The sequence below is a fragment of the Ambystoma mexicanum genome, chromosome 1p (assembly GCF_040938575.1).
Source record: "Ambystoma mexicanum isolate Mex_15411 chromosome 1p, UKY_AmexF1_1, whole genome shotgun sequence".
NCBI lineage: Eukaryota > Metazoa > Chordata > Amphibia > Caudata > Ambystomatidae > Ambystoma > Ambystoma mexicanum.
This window is the reverse complement of record NC_090921.1, coordinates 1,044,044,360-1,044,063,985: the sequence shown is the minus strand read 5'-3', so window position 1 is coordinate 1,044,063,985 and position 19,626 is coordinate 1,044,044,360. Positions and strand designations below refer to the sequence as shown.

The 19,626-nt window shown below is 46.8% G+C and overlaps 2 protein-coding genes across 2 annotated transcripts in view; one reads left to right on the top strand and one right to left on the bottom strand.

The window, feature by feature from the left end:
• Positions 1 to 19,626, bottom strand: part of LOC138447870 (tubulin polymerization-promoting protein family member 3-like) — a 183,276-nt gene that overhangs the window by 157,234 nt on the left and 6,416 nt on the right. The window lies entirely within an intron of this gene.
• Positions 9,601 to 19,626, top strand: part of LOC138447866 (uncharacterized) — a 33,393-nt gene continuing 23,367 nt past the window's right edge. Inside the window, exon 1 of the mRNA XM_069604323.1 lies at positions 9,601 to 10,612. Coding sequence (XP_069460424.1) covers positions 10,543 to 10,612 — 70 coding nt within the window. The 5' untranslated portion in view covers positions 9,601 to 10,542. The remainder of the gene's footprint in view (positions 10,613 to 19,626) is intronic.

The following is a 19,626-nucleotide window of genomic DNA, read 5'->3' as shown; positions in this document are numbered from 1 at the left end:
AAAGGTTGGCAGATATACATGCCTGGTGTGAAGGTCTCTTGGCAGCCTGCATGTTCGAATACCACTAAAGTCGACTTGGTGTATCATTAACAATGTCAATCTAATGTGCTTAGAGAGGCACAGCTTCACCTCACTGATGATGCCCAACAAGGCTGAAACACGTGTATGGGGTTGCTGGTGGTACTCTTGTTCAGAGAGGAATTGCCATAGCATTTCGGTGCTGGACTGCCCATGTGGGCGGGACAAAGACTGATATGCAAATGGATATTTCCCATCTGTGAAAGGTACAGTGAGCAAAAAGCGTGTGCTGCAAACTCTCATCTCAGAACAGGTTATCATGTCTTGTTCTTTCTGGAGAGGAGCGCCTGCTACCTTTTTTTTAACTAATGACTACCAAGTAGGGAAATATGTGGCAAATAGTTTTCAAGCATTATTGCCTGCAGCCGTTGGCTATATGTGCAGTTGTGTGCCCTAAAACCGGATTTTTTAGTCTGAGCACAGCAAGGGAACCTATGGAGGACTCAAGGCACATAAGCCGGGGACTGCAGGAAAAATCGCTACTAGCACCTGGCCACGTGCTCTCTGTTGGCCGACCCTCCCAATCACCAAACAGAGGGCCCGAGTTGTCTGTAGTCACTCAAACATGGCCGCCAAGAAATGTTTGCTTTGCTGCCTCAGCGGATCAGATTCGTTTCACTTTCAGTGTGGGGAGCAGTGCAGATGGCTTGGGCAAAGCCTCGAGAACGTAATGCCACGGCAGCACAACATCTGGTGGGCTGAGTAGCGGGGAAGCAGGGTTGAGTTGGCTGGCACCGGCAGACCCTCATGGAATGCTGACAGCGAATTAGTGGGATGCTAAATCGAGGGGGGGCTCTCATTAGGGGGCATGACCTAAGTATGTGGTATGTGTGTACTTAGGCCACACCGCCTAATCAGAGCCCACCCCCCTCGCCAATGCAGGGAAGGGGCACTGGTGATAGCAGGGGAGCTGGGGCGCACTGGCATTATTACCTTTGGTGTGCCACCAGTGCGCCCCAACTCTCACACGCAGCAGGCAGCCCTTTCATTGAATGCGCCACATGGTTAAAAACCACGTGGTCATTGAATGAAAGGGCTGCCTACTATGTGATTACTCTGTACTCCGAAACAGGAGGAGGTCTGCGTCATCATGCATCATGAAGCCTCGTTTGAAAGGCTTCATGCTGCATAATGATGACTCTTTACTCAGAAACATAAGGAGAGACTGGTCCCTCCAACCCTCCTCCTCTTTCTCGTAGCTGTGTAAGCTAAGCCACGGATACACTGGCTGTCTGCAGATGTCAGTTCCTCCGAAGTGCTTACACCTGGGGGGAGTTGGGGTGGGCCCCGGCAGGACCCGAGCTCGGGAGCCCTTTCTGGAGACTGCTGGGACTTGACCCTGGCTGGCCCCGGCCCACTTAAAGCCCTGAATGCTGATACCCATCAGGGCCCATGTCCGCACTGGAGAATAATCCCTGTGAGGTCTGGATCCTGATTGTGCTCATGTTTTCAAAGATTCATTTTGGATGCTAATTAAGCAATGTGTACCGAGGGGAGGGGTCTTATTCTTCGACCTAAGTCGATGGAGGGAGGCAAGGGCCTTTCTTTACACATGCCCTGGGCCATTACCTGCCAACAAAGCCCCCTCTCCACCAAGGTACAAATATCTATTAGCGCCCCAGCGGAGTTGGAAGCTGAGGTGGAAGCAGTCTGGTGCAGTCCCCCCTGTGCTAAGCAGTCTGTTGTCCATTGCTATTGAAGGAGGAGTTCACCCTTGAAAAACCACCAAACACCGCGGAGCGGTCGCGGAGTTGGAAGCTGAGGTGGAAGCAGTCTGGTGCAGTCCCCCCTGTGCTAAGCAGTCTGTTGTCCATTGCTATTGAAGGAGGAGTTCACCCTTGAAAAACCACCAAACACCGCGGAGTGGTCGCGGAGTTGGAAGCTGAGGTGGAAGCAGTCTGGTGCAGTCCCCCCTGTGCTAAGCAGTCTGTTGTCCATTGCTATTGAAGGAGGAGTTCACCCTTGAAAAACCACCAAACACCGCGGAGCGGTCGCGGAGTTGGAAGCTGAGGTGGAAGCAGTCTGGTGCAGTCCCCCCTGTGCTAAGCAGTCTGTTGTCCATTGCTATTGAAGGAGGAGTTCACCCTTGAAAAACCACCAAACACCGCGGAGCGGTCGCGGAGTTGGAAGCTGAGGTGGAAGCAGTCTGGTGCAGTCCCGCCTGTGCTAAGCAGTCTGTTGTCCATTGCTATTGAAGGAGGAGTTCACCCTTGAAAAACCACCAAACACCGCGGAGCGGTCGCGGAGTTGGAAGCTGAGGTGGAAGCAGTCTGGTGCAGTCCCCCCTGTGCTAAGCAGTCTGTTGTCCATTGCTATTGAAGGAGGAGTTCACCCTTGAAAAAGCACCAAACACCGCGGAGCGGTCGCGGAGTTGGAAGCTGAGGTGGAAGCAGTCTGGTGCAGTCCCCCCTGTGCTAGAAGCCGGTGCGGGAGCAGCGGACATCGTCGGGAGGGGGCTCGGAGGGAGAGAGGAGCCCAGTCCAAACAGTGGGCGAGGCGGAGCCACTTGGCGAGGCGGGGGGAGCAGAGCTCCAGGGCCCGTCGTCGCCGGGAGTCGGGAGGGGCGTGGCCCAGGAGTCGCTCTTGCCGGGCCGGCCCGCGGAGGGGGCGGGGCAGACCCTGGGCGCGGCGACTCCTAAGAGAATAGCAGGTGTTGACACAGCAATAGTGAACCCAAACAACGTGTCAAACACTACTATTCAGATCCATCATCAAACGCCAGGACCAGACCTAACAAGTCCAAGGGAAGAACTTGGAACAGAAAACCAAACGGCGTCAGGGGCCGTGCATGCACTAAAGCTTATTGATGGAAAGGATACAAGCACAGACAAAGAAGATGGTTTGGGAGATCGAAATGGAGACGAATTTGAACAAACAGAACAAAGCAAAAACTCCCCACTACTAGAGGATAAACCAACAACACCAAACCCTAAAGGAAAACACTTTAAGGTAAACTCTGCAAGAAAAGGCAGTACAAGAAGAACAGCTAAAGTGACGTATATAACGTCCTTCTTTGAATCCTCAAAGTTAAGCAACAGGAGAGCAACTCGCAAAACCATCCCGAGAGGGAGAGCAAAGAATACAGCTTTAAATCTAGCGACAAGACTCCCCCAAAACACGTTAAGGAAAGACCTAACGACGCTGAAAGACCTAACGATGCTGGATGAAATGTCTGATGCGGACTTACTGGACGGGACTAGTATGTCTATAAACGAAACCCCACTAAGGGGGGAGTGTGTATGGCCAGGAACAAAAACGTACCCTTCCAGTCCATTCTTAAAAACAGGAATTAGATATTTCAAAGACCCCGAACTACAACTGGAAGGGAACCAAAAATCTAAATGGGTCACAATCAATGAACCATACGAAGACCTGACGAGGCATCGGACAGATGGTCCGGGGTCAAACAAAAACCACATGACAAACGGAAGTCTTCTGACCCAAAGAGAAAACATTATGGCAAATATAGGCAAGAGCCTTGAATCAACTCCTAGACAAGAAGCTCCCCACACAACGACATTTGACAAAGACCTCCCATTAAGAGAAATAAATTCGAGGCCCAGCTTGAAGGAAACGCCAAGGACTGGCGTGGATCAAAGGAAGCAACCACCGGGAGTCCCAGGGAACGTGATCAGTGACGCTGAGAAACACAAAAAAAATACAGAACAGGGGTCGAATACCGTGTATATTACCCAACCAGAAACCCCATCGAGAAAGAAGCGTCCACAAAACAAGTTGACATTTTGTCAGTAATGTCGGCAATAACTATTGCCTTGACACCATACTGCAAACTGTATGAATCCATTCATGAGGCATTAAAGGATCAGACAACTCTTGTAGCAATGCTTTACACAAAAACGACATTTATCGAAGGATACATTACAGCATTAGAAACGAGAAATGGGAGAACCACGTCAGTTAATAAATCACAAAGTGACGCCACAAGAAACACGGACAACCCGGCCTTGATAGTGGAGAATGAGACGTTACTAGGGCAAAACACGCTGGCTGGACAAACAAAGACACCTACAAATGCAGCCCCAGTTACAATCGTGACAGATGATGTGCAGCTACCGAGGGAGCAACAGAACGAAGTAGCAAAACCAAAACCCTTAGAGGAAGTCAAGGAAACCCTGGAAACATTGCAGCCTGTAAAAGCACCCAAAGAACAGAGGCATGCTGCCCCGCTTTTATCCAAAAAGCATCAATCAAATGGTTGTGTAACTACGTTTGCAGAAGTCGATTCACTCACAATAGAGGAGATTGGGGAGAGACCGGAAACAGAGCCACAAAGCAAACCCCACAGACTAAATAATCCCGGACTCAGGGATCAAAAAGAACTCGATAATCGAGGGAAGACCACGAAACTATACCCGCTTTTTTCAAAGGGAAAAAGTTTGCCGAACAAGCGAGTGGAAAATGTAACAACTGAAGACCTCCAACCCTCCAAGGTAGCATCAGAAAAGAACCAAAGAGATATTCAGAAAACAAAAGTTATGGAAAACAAAGAACAAAAAAACAGAGTGGTGGTTTTCCAGGTAATGGAACCACCAAACACAGAAGAAATGTGCTCGACCGACAACCCAACAATGAACCATCAGACCATAGATGAGTCTGTAGAAAGCATCGATTTATTAGATCTGTCGGTATACTCGGTTGTAAACTCGGAACCAGAACCTCTATTGGAGAGACAAGAAACGAACGTCCTGAGAAAGGACTGCAGAATCGAAGCAAACGAAGATGCTCAAAACCTGAGCCCTTTTCTTACTTTGGCAGAAAGACGGGAAAAAGTAGCTAAGGCACACGGCAGAAAACTTTCAAATCAATATCCTCTGGAACTGGCGAACTCAGAGAAAGACCTCAAAAGGAACATCAGGATAGCTGAATCAACAACCTCCCTGAAACCTGCAGCCCCTTATATCAAAGGAGATATCAAACGTAATACAGAGGAGAAGTTGCGACCAGGAACCCAAAGTAACAAGGAGGAAAAGAGGAGATTCATAGTGGACCAAACTAAGGAGTGTAACACAAAGATTGACAGAAATCAAGTTCAAGCCAGAGAACGAGATACCCACACCCCGTACAGTAAAAAGCTTGGCAGCGAAAGAACTTTCAAACTGGAACGGGTAGGCGAGAACAGAGACAACCTGATCCTGAATCGGAAAAACATCATGGCCCTACTTAACTGCATTCCAAAACTAAGGCAGATCAACACTGAAGACATCAAGATCGTGGAGTTCAGTACCACGGGCAAAAAAGACCGTGTCTACTTACATATTCCCTCACCGGTAATTAGACAAATGCTGTCCTCAGAACAAGAGAGCTTTCAAATGCTGGGTTACGACTTATTGGACTGCCGAACAATTGGCGCGAAACTACAACAGTCACAAAATACAAACCTGAGATTAAGTCAAAAAGATCCACTTAACAATCGGGATGAGACTACTTTTGGGTCAACCAAAGAGTGGACACAGAGTAAGGAAGGAACAAAGAGAGAGAAGCAGACATGCACCCAGGACAGATACGATCAAAGAGTAAAATCAAACAGCACGAATGTAGACGCAAGTACTGATCACGATGCTGTGAACAACGACAGATACCCAAAAGGTCCCCTACGGAGGATAAAAATTACATTTGCCCAAGAAGTTAGCGAAACAGTCAACGACGAACCAGCAGCAAGTATCAATCCTGGAAGTGGACAAGATCGGAACCTTAAGACGGCCACTGCGAAAGCACCAGGAAAAAGAAGCTAGCCATGCAAGGCACGGAAGGATACCAAGGCAGGACCCGGGACTGTCGTCGTGAGGCCTCTGGAAGAGGATAACATCGTCATGGCAAGTTGGAACACTCGGGGATTCAGCCACCTCCTGGCAGAGAGTGACGTCAACTTGGGAGAGTTTGACGTCATCTGTCTGCAGGAAACGTGGCTAACTAAGAAGCCATTTTTGGAGGGCTATGAAACATACCTAGCCCCCGCGGATCGTTCAAACAAAGGGCGCCCTTCCTCGGGCCTATTGACCGCCATTAGATCTGGATCGGGACTTCACCACGTCGAATCGGTTATCTCAAACAGCCATTTCCAGGGATCTGTACTGAACTGGTCGAACCAGCCGTTAGTAAACAGTAAACACACTGCAAAGGACGAAGTTATAATTGTGTTGAACACATACTGGAATCCCGCAGTGATTAAAAACGAGGACTACTTGGAAATGGCGGATAACATCCTAGAAAGAATACACCTGGAATGGACACCGAAATTTGTCATCCTATGCGGAGACCTCAACGCGATCTGCCCAAAGCCCAACTCGAAATATGGGACCTGTAAGAAGATGCCATTAAATATGTTACGTGGGCATCTTTGGATTAAGGCAATGACTGCCTGGGGTCTGCAGAGTGTACAAACATCAGTACACACAGATAACACGAGAATACCGACATGGGAGAGAGATAACTCTGCAGCAAACCTAGATCATATCTTCGCTTCGGATGAGCTACTCAAAACTATAATAGAGTACGAGGTCGTGAGAACGACCAATAGTGATCACAACCTATTAAAGATAAAATGGGCATGTACAAAAAAAACAAAACCAATCATGGAAGCAAAAATCGAGGCTGACAGTAGTGGTACAAAACTAAGACTGTCGGCTAAATCAGTTGTGGAGCTAACAGACTCATACAAAAACACCAGTAAAGTAAACAACCAAGCAACCACGAATAACAATATTGACTATCGACCTTTGTTAAAAGTATATGAAGTCAAAAGAAAGTTTCGGCAAAATGATAAATCAAAAATCCACCGACACGAATTTAACAAAGGAATTGTGGAAGAAAGGAAAAAAATGAGGAAACTAAAGCAACAAGTCAAGAAATCACCTACTGTTGAAACTAGTCAAGGAAATGAAAACAGCAACAAGGGCCTACAAAAATTGGCTGAGACAACACAGAGAAACCATGAACCAAGCCGACGCAGCAGGCATGCTGAAGATAATATGTAGTAGGAGAACCAGAGATTTCTGGAACCTAATCAGGAATACGTCAGATATGCAAAAAGACCTGATAAATAATTATGTGGGAGAAGAAGCATGGTCAACCCACTTCATGAAAGTATTCCGGAAAAAGAGCTACGTCGACCTTTCCAACAATGTACATGGTTTTTTGCGCGACAACCAAGAAACGCCAAACTCAAACTGGGAAAATGTATGGGATCAGGAGGACATAAGAAGAAAACTTGTCAGACTGAACAACTCAAGAGCCCCGGGGCCCGACGGTATCACTAACGCAGACTTGAAGGACCATGCTACAGAATGGTCAAGCTTTATACACGAGGTACTTAAAAAATGCAACGAAACAAGATCGATACCTGCGTCATGGACCACAGCAACAATTGTCCCAATTTACAAGTCGGGGCCAAGAGACCAACCCAAGAACTACCGACCAATTGCACTGCTAGACGTTGTTGGGAAGGTGTTTGGCTCACTGGTGTTAGAAAACTTCCAAAAATGGTCCAGAGAATCAGGGCTTGAGGACCCCCTACAATCAGGGTTTGTGAAAGATGGGGGAACGGCACCAAACATTCTCCTACTAACCACCCTAAAAAGCAAGACACAAGAAAGAGGCCAAAAGATCTACCTTGCTTTTATTGACCTGGTCCAGGCTTTCGACCAAGTAAACCGCGAAACACTTTGGGGAAAATTAACAGCGAGAAACTGCCCAGAAAACATCTTGGGGCCCATTAAAGCATTGCACCAGAATACCTCTATAAGAGTGCGTTTAAATCAAGAAGGGATGTTAACTGAGTCAATCCCTACGGCGAGAGGTGTAAAGCAAGGATGCCCTCTTGCACCAACACTGTTCAATTCCTATCTCTGGGATATCGAAGAAAGCGGACAGGAGATACGGTCTTTCCCACCTACAGTAGGAAAGGTAAAGATCCCAAGATTACTCTACGCGGATGACCTTATTTTAATGGACTACACACCGATTGGTCTACAGCGTCAACTAAACGCTTTGGCACTATATATAGAGAAGAACAACTTGGAGATCAATAGGGCCAAAACTAAAGTGATGATCATGGAGAAGCAAACTACCCGCACAGAGAATTTTAGCTGGTCCCTGGAAGGGGAGAAAATAGACCAAGTGGTACAATTCAAATACCTGGGGGTAATCCTTAGTAACAGCAAACAAGAACACCCTATGCAATTGCACCTCCTAGAGAAGGCAAAAAAATTGGCGCGTCAAGCAAAAATAATCGACAGAAGATTTGGCCGATTTACAGCAATCCCACTGATCCAATTTTATAAAGGGAAGGTGGTCCCGTCCTTGACCTACGGTGCAGACGCACTACTGATGATACCTTCAGATTTCTGGAAACGCTTGGAAGGCGTGTTCTGGAAACACACGCTGAACCTACCGCAATCCACACCGGCCAAGACCATACGCCAGGAACTGTGTCTGCAATCACTGGAATCGACGGTTGCGAGAAACTCATTAATGCTATACAGGAAATCCCTGACTAGCACCCGCCCGAATGTAATGTCTTTTATCCACACGGAAATAGAAGCACAGAAAAGTAAAATTCTGTTGTGCTGGAAGACAGAACATAAAAAAAAACTGGTGGAAATAAACAGCTCTGAGGAAGAACTCATCCTAAACCCGAATAAAGTAAAACGAAAACTACAGGAACACGACTGGATGCAGACAACATCCTTGGACCTAAGAAGCAAACTGATAAGCCACTTGCCACCAACAACGAGAGGCTTAAACGACCTACCGAAATACTTAAAAAAATTTCCAAGTAAAACGGTACGTGAAACCTTCCTAAGAGTGCGAATGAATCTCCTGCTTACAAATGAGATCAAAGCGATCAGAAAATTAACATCCGACAACAGTTGCAGATTCTGCAAAACCAAGACGCAACCAGAGACGCTGCGCCACCTACTTTTAGTGTGTAGCGCTTTAATAAGGCTGAGAATGGCACACTTGGGTCACTTATTCAAGGAGTCAAGGGCGTGCAATGAGGAGGACTGGTGGAATCGCTTAATAGAGGGAGATAACATCAGCTACGTAATAGCGGTCTCCCATTTTTTCATGAATTTGAAACTCTGAATACAAGGTGGATTCATTTGGGGAAGGTGACCAGAAAAAGGAAAAGACCCGGCAATGTGCTACCTGAAACCACTGATGTTATCAGACAGATGAAGTGATGAGACAACTGGAGTAGAGAATTGTACCATATTCTCTTTTTCTTTTCTTGTAAAATTTTTTTGTAAATTATAACAAGTAAAATAAAAAAAATAAAAAAAAAATTAGCGCCCCAGTGCTAATGGCTTCCCTTTTCAATAGAGTTTGGCTTTGTTTGCCTTGCATGTTTTACATTCCCTTAAAGAAAAGTGCAAAGATCGCCAGCATGCATGATGCAGTAGAGTAGGTAAGTGGGAGCCGGTGGGTGGGTGGGCTGGGTAGGTGGTGGCGAGGGTGAGGGCAGCATGTGCGGGTGAGGGGGACTTCGTGGAGGTGGGAGGGTGGCAGCTGTGGGAAAGGCGCTGGTTGCCTGCCTGAAACGCAGGCTTTACCATATAGTAAAGCCCGTGTTCCTGGCAGCCTGATTGGCTGTCCACCCCCTTTAGCCCACACCCTCGATGCTAATATTGATTAAATACCTTGTGGGGTTTTAGGGGTGTATACTATAAACAAATGGCCATTCTGCTTTTGGTAAAGTGTTTTGGGCCATGTACTTTTCCTCACCTGGGTAATTTCATGGAAACCTGCTATACAAGCTATTTGGGAATGTCCTGTCACGGTTTGCCTGGTTGTTCAAGGATCTCCCCGAGAAACATTACACCACCCCCCTCAGAATGATGGATACACACTTGATAACAACAGTCAAGGCCCAAAACAAGACACGCTGAACGTGTATGGTGTGACTGCATTTTCTGCAGCATACAGCCTGCTTGCCCTGATGCTGTGCCTCCGGCGGCCTGAGCAGCGGCGATCACACCAGACAACAGAAATAGGCAACTATCACCAATGATCTGTCTCACTTCCAGCTGCTCTGAACTCTGCCCCCGTTGGCCCTTTCAATATAAGGCTCTTCTAATGTGATCCCCTTGTCGTAAAACATAACCGGTCTATAAATGTTCTTTTCTCAAGCCCTTCCCCCACCGCACGGTCGGCTTCTCCCCGCGCCCCCAGGACCAGCAGTGCAGTCCTCGTGCCAATGTTGTGTCATCCCTACTGTTACCGCAGCAACAAGCAGGGGGGCTGCGAGGCCCGGGCTGCTGATCTCACTGCAGGAATCGGGATCAAGGGGCTGGGGAGAGGCTATCGTGTGCACGGGAGGGCGTGGCCTGGGCACCGGTGCCCGTGCACCCAAAAGAGCAGTGGCGAGGACCGGGAGCCCCTGCGCTCAGCTGTTCCCTGGGTGCACAGCCAGTAGCGAAGCAGATTTCCGGGGAGAGGAGGGTAATGGACCGGCAGCAGGATCGGCTCAGGGGCGCCGTTGTGTCCTCCCCTGGCTCCGCCACCGTTGCAAATGGTAATTCATTCCCTTTGTGACAGACTGTTTGAGTAGTATCCAAGGGGGAGTTTTTGTTATAAAATGTGAATCAACTTGTGCAATTTAAAGAATATTTATGCAGTAACACTGGTCAGAACTGTAAGGCGCAGAGTGAGTGAAATAACTCATCAAACTGACCCACATGGACCAAAAAAGCAGCCCACTTTGACCCAAAAACCTGGGCCACATAGCAGGCTGCGTTTTGGGTTCGGTAGGGTGATCAGATTTCCTTTTTTTTTTAAACGGGTCAGGCCATAGACATAGAAGTAGAGCTAGAGTAAACACAAACAGGACTCCAATAAAAACAGTAGTCCTACTACTATGTCGCAGGCCTGTTGCGGGGATGGGGGGAATGTTCCAGGCACATTCCTCTCATTGGAGGAGAGCGGCCAGGGAGGGGTAGGGGGAGGAAATGGGGGCGTGAAAAGCCTTTACGCGCAGAAAGAGTCGCGCCAGGCCCCCAATTTCAGGATTTCTGAATCGGTTCCTGGCAAAAACCGGGCGCGCAGCCTCCCGCCCATCCAAACCCGGGATGGGGTTCATTAAATTAAAAAACTCTCTGGTCCCCCGGGACGGAGGGCGATTTCCCTGGACTATCCTGGGAAAACCAGGACGTCTGGTCACCCTAGGGTTCGGGCATTGTCCCATTGCCCCATAGGCCAGTCCGAGCCTGACTACAGGACGTGATAGTGGTTGAGATCTTTCCCTTAGCCTTGCCAGCAGGGTCAGAATGAGCGTATCGACTTCGCTCTCCATCTCTTTCACTACACCAGTGCCACATTTTCTCCTTACCCCATTTACACAGGCAGAGAGAGCAGTAATAGTGAGTGTGTACTTTGTAAAAACCCTAAACATAAAGCTCACCACAATTTCTATCTATGTGGCCAAGTTCCTCACATTGGGACTCATTTGGCCGAGCATTTGTTAAAACTCACACAGGTGCCCCCATCTACCCCTATTCACGTGCCATCAATGTCTCACAGCCTGCGTATAATGATTTGACTTTGATTATTCATATCGCGCACCAAGACGGATTTAACTGTATCCGGGCGCAGATGAATAGGAGAATCCTCCACAGTGAAATATTAAACAAATCATATACACATGCTATCCCTACACTACGCAGGCCTAGTTAAACAGATGGGCTTTTCGAGCCTTTGTGAACTGGACCAGCGACTGGCAAGCTCTATCCTCCAGTGGGAGATGATTCCAGAGCTTGGGACTGAATACTCGAAATCTCCTGTCCCCTCTGGAAACGCATTTAGAGCGTGATACAGTAAGCAGAAATGTGTCACCTGAAAGCAGTGCTTTGACCGGATGATAGCGACAGACTTCGGCACTAGCCCATTGACACATTTGGCAGCACGTCTACTGTGTTTTCTGCGCTGGATGCTCCATTCATTGCCAGCCCCAAATGCCGCGCACGGACTGGCTCCCATCACATCAGGCCATCTCCTGCTGACACGACCCATTTCGCTGCACAAACCATCAAGGAGGCCACCCCAATATATCCACCACCGTTGGGGCAGCCCATAGCAGCACCTTTCCAATTGCAGATTCCTTTGTGGCCAGATTCCAGCTTATCTACCCTTTCCTCCATCCTGCTTGGGAATGGCCATGTATATGAGCCTTTCGCTCTGTATCTCCTGATGAAGACGTTGTTCAATATACACTCTATGCCGGTTGAGCTTACTCCCTAGGGATGTGATCTACACAACATTCTTTTCTCTAGATCAGCGGTATTCAAACTGGGGCGTGACCCCCCAGGGGTCCACGGGTGCATCCCTGGGGGGCCCTGAGAGCTCAGCATGAAATATAAAAAAATAAAATTAAAAAAAAGTTGTCTTTTTTTTTAGATTGGAAGAAATGGGCAGGGGTGGCTCACATGGTCGGGCTGAAGCATGAAGCTGTCTCAGGCAACAATGAAATAGTGGCCCGCAGTTGTAAATGGATATTCATTCCTTTAGTCATAGACTGGGCCTCATTACAACTATGGCGGTACGGTAACAACAGTGCCGGTAAGCTACCGGCACCGTTGCTACCGTACCGCCATAGTAAGAGTTGTGCTCGCGGGTGCCTGACACCCTGCCAGGTCTGATCTGGCAGGCCGTGTGGCACCCGCGAGCACAGCTCATCGGATGCACCGGCACCATTATTAACGGTGCCGGTGCATCTGAGCTCCCCATTCCCATTGAGCACTATGGGGCTCATTGGGAATGGGGATCTACCGGTACCGGTACCCGCGAAAGGGCAATTATCAGGTCTGCCTAACTCAGCATGACCCGGTAATTGCCCATTCGCGGGTGCCAGACCCGGATGCAAATCCGCCGGCAGCGTGCCGGTTTTACCAGCACAGCTACCGCCAGGGTTGTAATGTGGCCCACTGTTTCAATAGTACCCAAGGGGGTGCTTTGTGTTAAAATGTAAGTAAATTGTGATATATTCAGCAACAATGGTCAAAATTACTAACTGCCTAGTTAAGTAACTCATCAAACCAGTCCACATTGGCCAAAATGGTGGCCCATTTTGACTGGCCCACACTAGTATTTTACATTTTTGGTACAGGCATTGCCTTATAGGCCAGTCCGGGCCTGTCGGCTTATCCATAATGGTGAGGGGGCGCCCACCTAGTGGCCCCTCACTCATTATGGAGGAGCTAATGAGCCAGCCCAGTGAAACAGTGAGCACTCCCTCAGCTGCTTTTTCCAGTGCTCCTGGGCTGGCTGAACTGTCAAAGGGAAACACTGTTTCCCTTTGACAGTTCAGTTTAGTTCCCCAGCCGCACATGCTCACTGAGCCATGCAAATGATGGGGCATTTTGCTTCGCCAGCATTGCATAGCTCATTGGAAATGCTGGCCGGGGCACTGCATGTCTGTATGTCCGAGAGTGAGCTCCCGTGCCTTCTCGCACATACGGACAGAGCAGCCTGGAGCAGGGTGTTTCAGCACCTGCATGCAGGCCAGTGCAGAAGGTACGTTTATGTTCATTGTTTTTTTTTAAACATATGTATGGATGCGTGTATGCTTATGTTATGAGTGAGTGTATGGTGATGGATGCTCGTGTGAATGATATGAATGATAGAGTGATTGGTGTATGAATGTGCAGCGCCTTGCATACACACATAATCATGTTGATTGTGTTAGGCCCAGTGGGGCCCAGGGGACAGGGATGGTATCTTGTTACTGGACATCTATCATATCTATCATAGATGTCCAGTAAAAAATGTCATGCCTGCCCCCTGGGCCCCCCAGCACCAATTGCAAACTATTTGGCTATTTACTAATTTTTTTGTTATAAGTATGCTCTACAATTCAACATTTTAATGCATTATTTAAAAAAAATTCACAGGGGGAACCCCCCCCCCCCCTGAATCTCCCTATATTGGTTTGGGCTCCCTCACTATGCTCGGTCGCTATGGCAATTTTTTGGGGAAATAGTTATGCCCCTCCACTTAAAAAAGTCACCAGCCGCCATTGGACCTCAGACTGTGTTGGGAACGGGATGGGGGGAACCCAGGGACTATGGTGGGAGCACAATGGGCGGGGACCATGGGATAGTGGTGGGAGCAGAGTGGGGAGAGCCCAGGGTGTGTGATGGGGTGGGGAGAGACCAGGGACTGGGTAGCAGTGGGATGAGGGAGCCCAGGGTATGTGATGGGGTGGGGAGAGACCAGGGACTGGGTAGGAGTGGGATGAGGGAGCCCAGCGACTGTGATGGGAGCAGGTGACGGCGCACAATATATACTGTCCATTTGGCATTTCTGGGGGGTCCCGACCTGCCCAAATCTGCTCAGGGGGGCCCCAGCCAAAAAAGTTTGAAGACCACTGCTCTAGATCCACCCTTGCGATAGATTGTTTTTAATTGTTTCTATTGTTTGTGTGTAAAAAAAAAATTAAAATGCTGAAATAATCAGATGGGACGTGAGGAATGTGTATCGCACCTCCTACTGCTAATCAAATTTTGTCATGCTTTTTAGCTATTGTTGTTTGGTTGAATGTCACTGAGTGTGATGTATGGTTTGAATGCTGCACTATGAATGGTTGTTATGATGGACTCATTTTAGCCAGCTTTTATGCATTCCCTTGTTGTCGTGTTATGTGATATAATGATGCTATGTAAAGTAATATGTCATGAATTGACTTATTGACAAATATTTTGTATCATGGTGAATAAAATTTAATACATTTTTGTGATTAATACAGTTTTGCTCTCTGGACATTTCTTCAGATTTGCGACATTTGTAAATCAAACAGGCGACTTTACACTTAATTCTATCCCCAACCGCAAACCAGTGCAAAGACCTGTGAAGCGGTGAGACCTGGTCCCTTTTGCCCAGCTGCCCCACGCCTTCTGGAGTCTATATATCTGCTTGGCCGGAATGCCTGCCATCAGACTATTACAATAATCTAAGAGGGAGTTTGTCATCGCCTCTACCAGCACTGCGTGCTATACGCCAGGGACACATCAAGCTGTGATAATGCACAGCAACGAAATAAGGAGCCAGCTGAAGCAGAACGTCTGCTGTAAGCTTACATGTGAGAGAACTGTGACGCTTTCCTGGAGAGGCGCGATGGCAAACGTGCTCCCGCGCGGACGTCTTCAGCCGCCGGTGGAGCACGCGTCCAGCTCCATGGCACTGATGATCGGTCACAGGTGCCCCGGAGTCAGAGGAGAAATAGGTCCCAGGGCAGAAGAGCTTGGCTGTGGTGTTCCGCGCGCGGGTCCCTCGTCTGCAGTGACTGAATGCGCCGGCTGCTGTTTGTCCTATGGCGGGTCAGCTCGGGCACTGGCCCATTCCACGGGTCAGGCCGTTAGTGGTGGGAGGCCAGAGGATTCCATGCCCTCAGCAACACCCTGCCCCAGTCCGGAGCTTTCATTTCTCTGTCAGCTGCATTCTGGGAGATGGAATCGTGGGCGTTCCATGTCATTCTGTTGGTGCTATGATCACGGATATATCAGAATCAGTGCTGATCTGAATCGTTTTTGTTGTTGTCCAAAACGTAGGGGATTCTCCTATAACACCTTCCTTTGTTTTCTTTTACTAGGCCCAGTTCTCTCTTTTTTAATTTATATTTCTTATTCCTTGAAGAAAGAAAAAACAATGATGTTGTACCAATGCATTTACACTGATGCAAAGACATGCAATGCCTTTAGCACTGTTGGAAAGACTTGCCATGAGTCCTGGGTCATCTCAAGTGCCTAAAAAGACTAAAGTAAACTTCAAGTAAAAGCAAAGCTACGCACTGGAGTTGCCTGTGCCCAGGAACATGGAGTTATCTAGTACATGTGGACTTTAGCTGGCATAGCCTCCTCTTCCGCCCACCTTCCTTTAGGAGTGTTTGTGTGGGCAGGGGGATTTTCAGTGAAGTGTGATCCGCTTTCCTACTTTGCAGAACACTTGTTAAAAACAATAAAAAGTTCCTAGATCATAACAGGTAAATGGAAAACAGAACATTATCCAGCGTGAGGTCTTTGAGGCTATTATCAAAGTGTGGTCATCCAACTACGGTTTGAGTTTTGATGATGAAGGAAACATGTTTTCGCTTGATAGCCTATGGAGGAAGTAGGCCGCATGCTTGTAAATTGTGGTTTTATGTTATGGCATTTCAAGAACACGTCTTTCTTTATAAGGTAAGCATTTGAAGTGTAATCTTGGCAGAACTGGGATGTTTTTAACATGTGCACGTGTTGGGTATAATATACAAGTAAATCGTTTCTCTGTACCAAAGTAAAAGCTTGTTTTAGCTTTCACTTTGATGCATTGAGTTTGATGTTGCTTGCCACATTGAAGGTGCTGTGAAAAAAAGATATTATTTATTTATTTAAATTCTTGATAAAGCGCCAAATCGCCCACAGGCCTCACGGCACACATAAAACAAAACAGACAGTCAGAAACGAATAGAGAACTCCAGCATCAGACTCCAAAAGTCTCGTTGAAAGAAAATCTCCCTGGGAATTTGCATTGCTGCTTCTTGAATGTAGAGACATTATTGTTTTCTGCTGTTTTCCTGTCTGCTCCTGGAGTCAGAATATTGGGAATGAAGGCGACACGAGTAGTTACAATTGGCTGAGAGGAGGTCAGTAATTACATCCATGTTCCAATGGGGCGTCATCCCCTAAGTCTGAAATCTCTGTGTTCCCCAAATCAATAGCACGCATTTTATTGACAGGATAGGAAGGTTGCACAATCGGATCAATGTTATTTGTAAGAATAAAACTAAAAAACGAAACTTTAAAACTATGTGTTTGGTTTTTATGCATCACTTTCCCTTGTGTTATTGTGGGGGCTCCCTTACATGACAGACAGCCATGAACTCCAACTTTCTTCCTTCTCCACCTGAAGCCCCACAGGCTTTTCTTTTTAGCGTTGTTTATTTATTTATTTGGTTATTTATATAGTGCACCTAACCCAAGGGTATCTTTATAGTTGATGTATAAAATGTCTAAGTAAGGACAGGTGAGAGCCCCCCTTGGAAAGTCTTTCCCACCACCCCGGTAGGATAGGGTCCACTAAGACATATCGGAGGGAAATTACCTAAGGTGGAGGGCAATTGCTACTTCACAGAGCCTTTTCCAATGGGATTGCACCATTATAAAACACTTCTGTGAATCAGGCCCCAATTGTTTTACTTTGCTCCAAAGCTGATCAAACTGTCTATCCCACATAGGTTGATCACAGTAATACATTAGAAAAATCAAAACAGCACCTTTTATTAAGATATTGTAAAATGTAATGAGCAAACCAGTTAGAGAATTTTACAAAAAAAAGGTTATAGCATCTTTAACCTATGGCATAGACGCCATGCCTAACCTTACTCCTGATTTATGGCCTAAGCTAGAAGCAATCTTTTGGAGATTGGTACTTGGACTTCCCAAGTCAACTCCTATAGCAACGATCAGACGAGAACGCAGCATTTCATCGCTAAAGACATCAGTAAACTGCAGTAGCCTAATGCTATACAGAAAATGTATACTGAAAGACAGTCCATATGTCTATAGATTGATGAATCAAGAACTGTTGGCCTTCACCTGTACTATGCTGACCAGATGGAAAGCAGAAAACATCGCCCTATTACTGTCTGTGGAGAGCAGCGAAGAGGAACTTTCAACTAACCCAGTAAAAGCTCTAAAAAAAGATCAAAGAACTGGATTGGATAATGACATTAGAAATCGCGAACAAAAATAAACTCACGACGCATCTTCCTCAGAATTAAAAAAAATTGGAGAGTCTCCAAAATTATCTCACCTTATTCCCGAACAGAACGGCGTGTAATTTCTTCATGAGAATTTGGTTGAACTTGCTTGAAACTAATGAAATACTGGCCATCAGAGGTTTAGCTTCTATGAATACCTGCCGCCTCTGCAAGCCCTCGATGGAGAAAGAAACCATCCGCCCCTTGCATCTGGCATGTCCGGCGACACGAGAGCTTCATTTTAAATACCTAGAGGGCACCATATCCAACTTTTGTCTTATGGATGAGGAGGTTTGCTGGCAAAAATTGACAGGAGACGACAGAACATCATGGCTACTGGCCACGGTAAACATCATGCAACACATTGTTAAAGTGATGCTTCCATCAAATTCTATGACGCCGTAGCCTCAAATCCTAGCAACACTCCTCTATAAAATTAGCCAGAATCACGAGATGAACTAAAGAAGTCTGCAAATTCGACTGACTCTATTTCATCAGCAAAAACTTTGAATTGATTTTTCTTTTTTGTAAAAATCTCTTTTGATTATAAACAAAATAAAAAAAAAATTACAAAAATTAGCAAACTCATATACATAAGGGAATTCAAAAAGTAGAAAAAAAATGTATTGAATACAAAGGATGCTCCTTTCTGATCCTTCATTCAGCTCGTGCTTGTCTCGGGCATACTTCAGTCACCCAAACAGAAATGCGCCAGAGGAAAAGAGAACATACCCGTCAACAGAACAAAACATGATGATATTTAATTGAATCCGGTTTAAGTATTTTACATACAAAGTCGTTTTCTAATGAGACCTTTTGTACAGCATCCTAAATAGTAACATTTTAATCTGTGAGACCAACATGTTTCTACTAGAGGCGAGCCTTCATCAGGGTTGTAACATTAAAGGTGACTGATATAACATTAAACGATACATTCTTTATAGAGAGGCGCGGGAAAGAAAATTCAAGCCATGATACCTCTGTTCTACTATGCTTACCATAACAATTCCTCTCCATAGATAGAATGTTAATCCCGAGTAGATACTATGCAGAAGCAGTATACATCAGCTGGATGGAAGAATGAACCCCATATCCACATCGCCCAGCGATCTCCGATCTCATACTCCAATTCCTATCAAATAGTCCCCTCTTGGGCTCAAGAATGATAGAAGCGGCTGCCACTCTCAGACAAATCTGACAAAGTTGGGGCTTCTATAGTTCTGAGGGGGAAAAACAGCTACAGGTCACATCCCGGGCGGGACTGGGAACTAAGTCTCCAATTCCCATCAAATGAGACTCCAATGGGCAGGTATATGCAGTACTTGAGTACTCATCAAAAGTGATCCATGAACCCCAGGAAGCAGAGTTGATCTGCCATTATAAAGGTTGAACATAGCTAGGAAGCAGGGGCGGCGTTATAGAGCGATGATGGCCTACATAGTAGAGTGGTGGTCGGAGTGGCGGCAGAGATGGGAGGACGTCATACGCTGCTGTCACTCTGCTGTCATCATTAGTCAGTGGAGTCAAGAGAAGTGTTTGTAGTTCCTTCCCGAAGTGCAGGGGGTGGGGACACAGTGTGTTGTGTTGTTACTGGTATTTATGTAGCACGCCTATACTATTGCTTTGGCCTCTTGGCGCTGTAGCCTCATTTTGTGTCCCATGACCTGTGGCTCCCGGTTCCTGCACCTTGCTCTAGGTGAACCAGTTAAGTTCAAACTATGTCAGAGGATATAAACCAGTGCTGTACATAATGACCTCCAGCCCGGCGTGGTCTGCGCTGTTGTGTCGCAAAGCGCTGC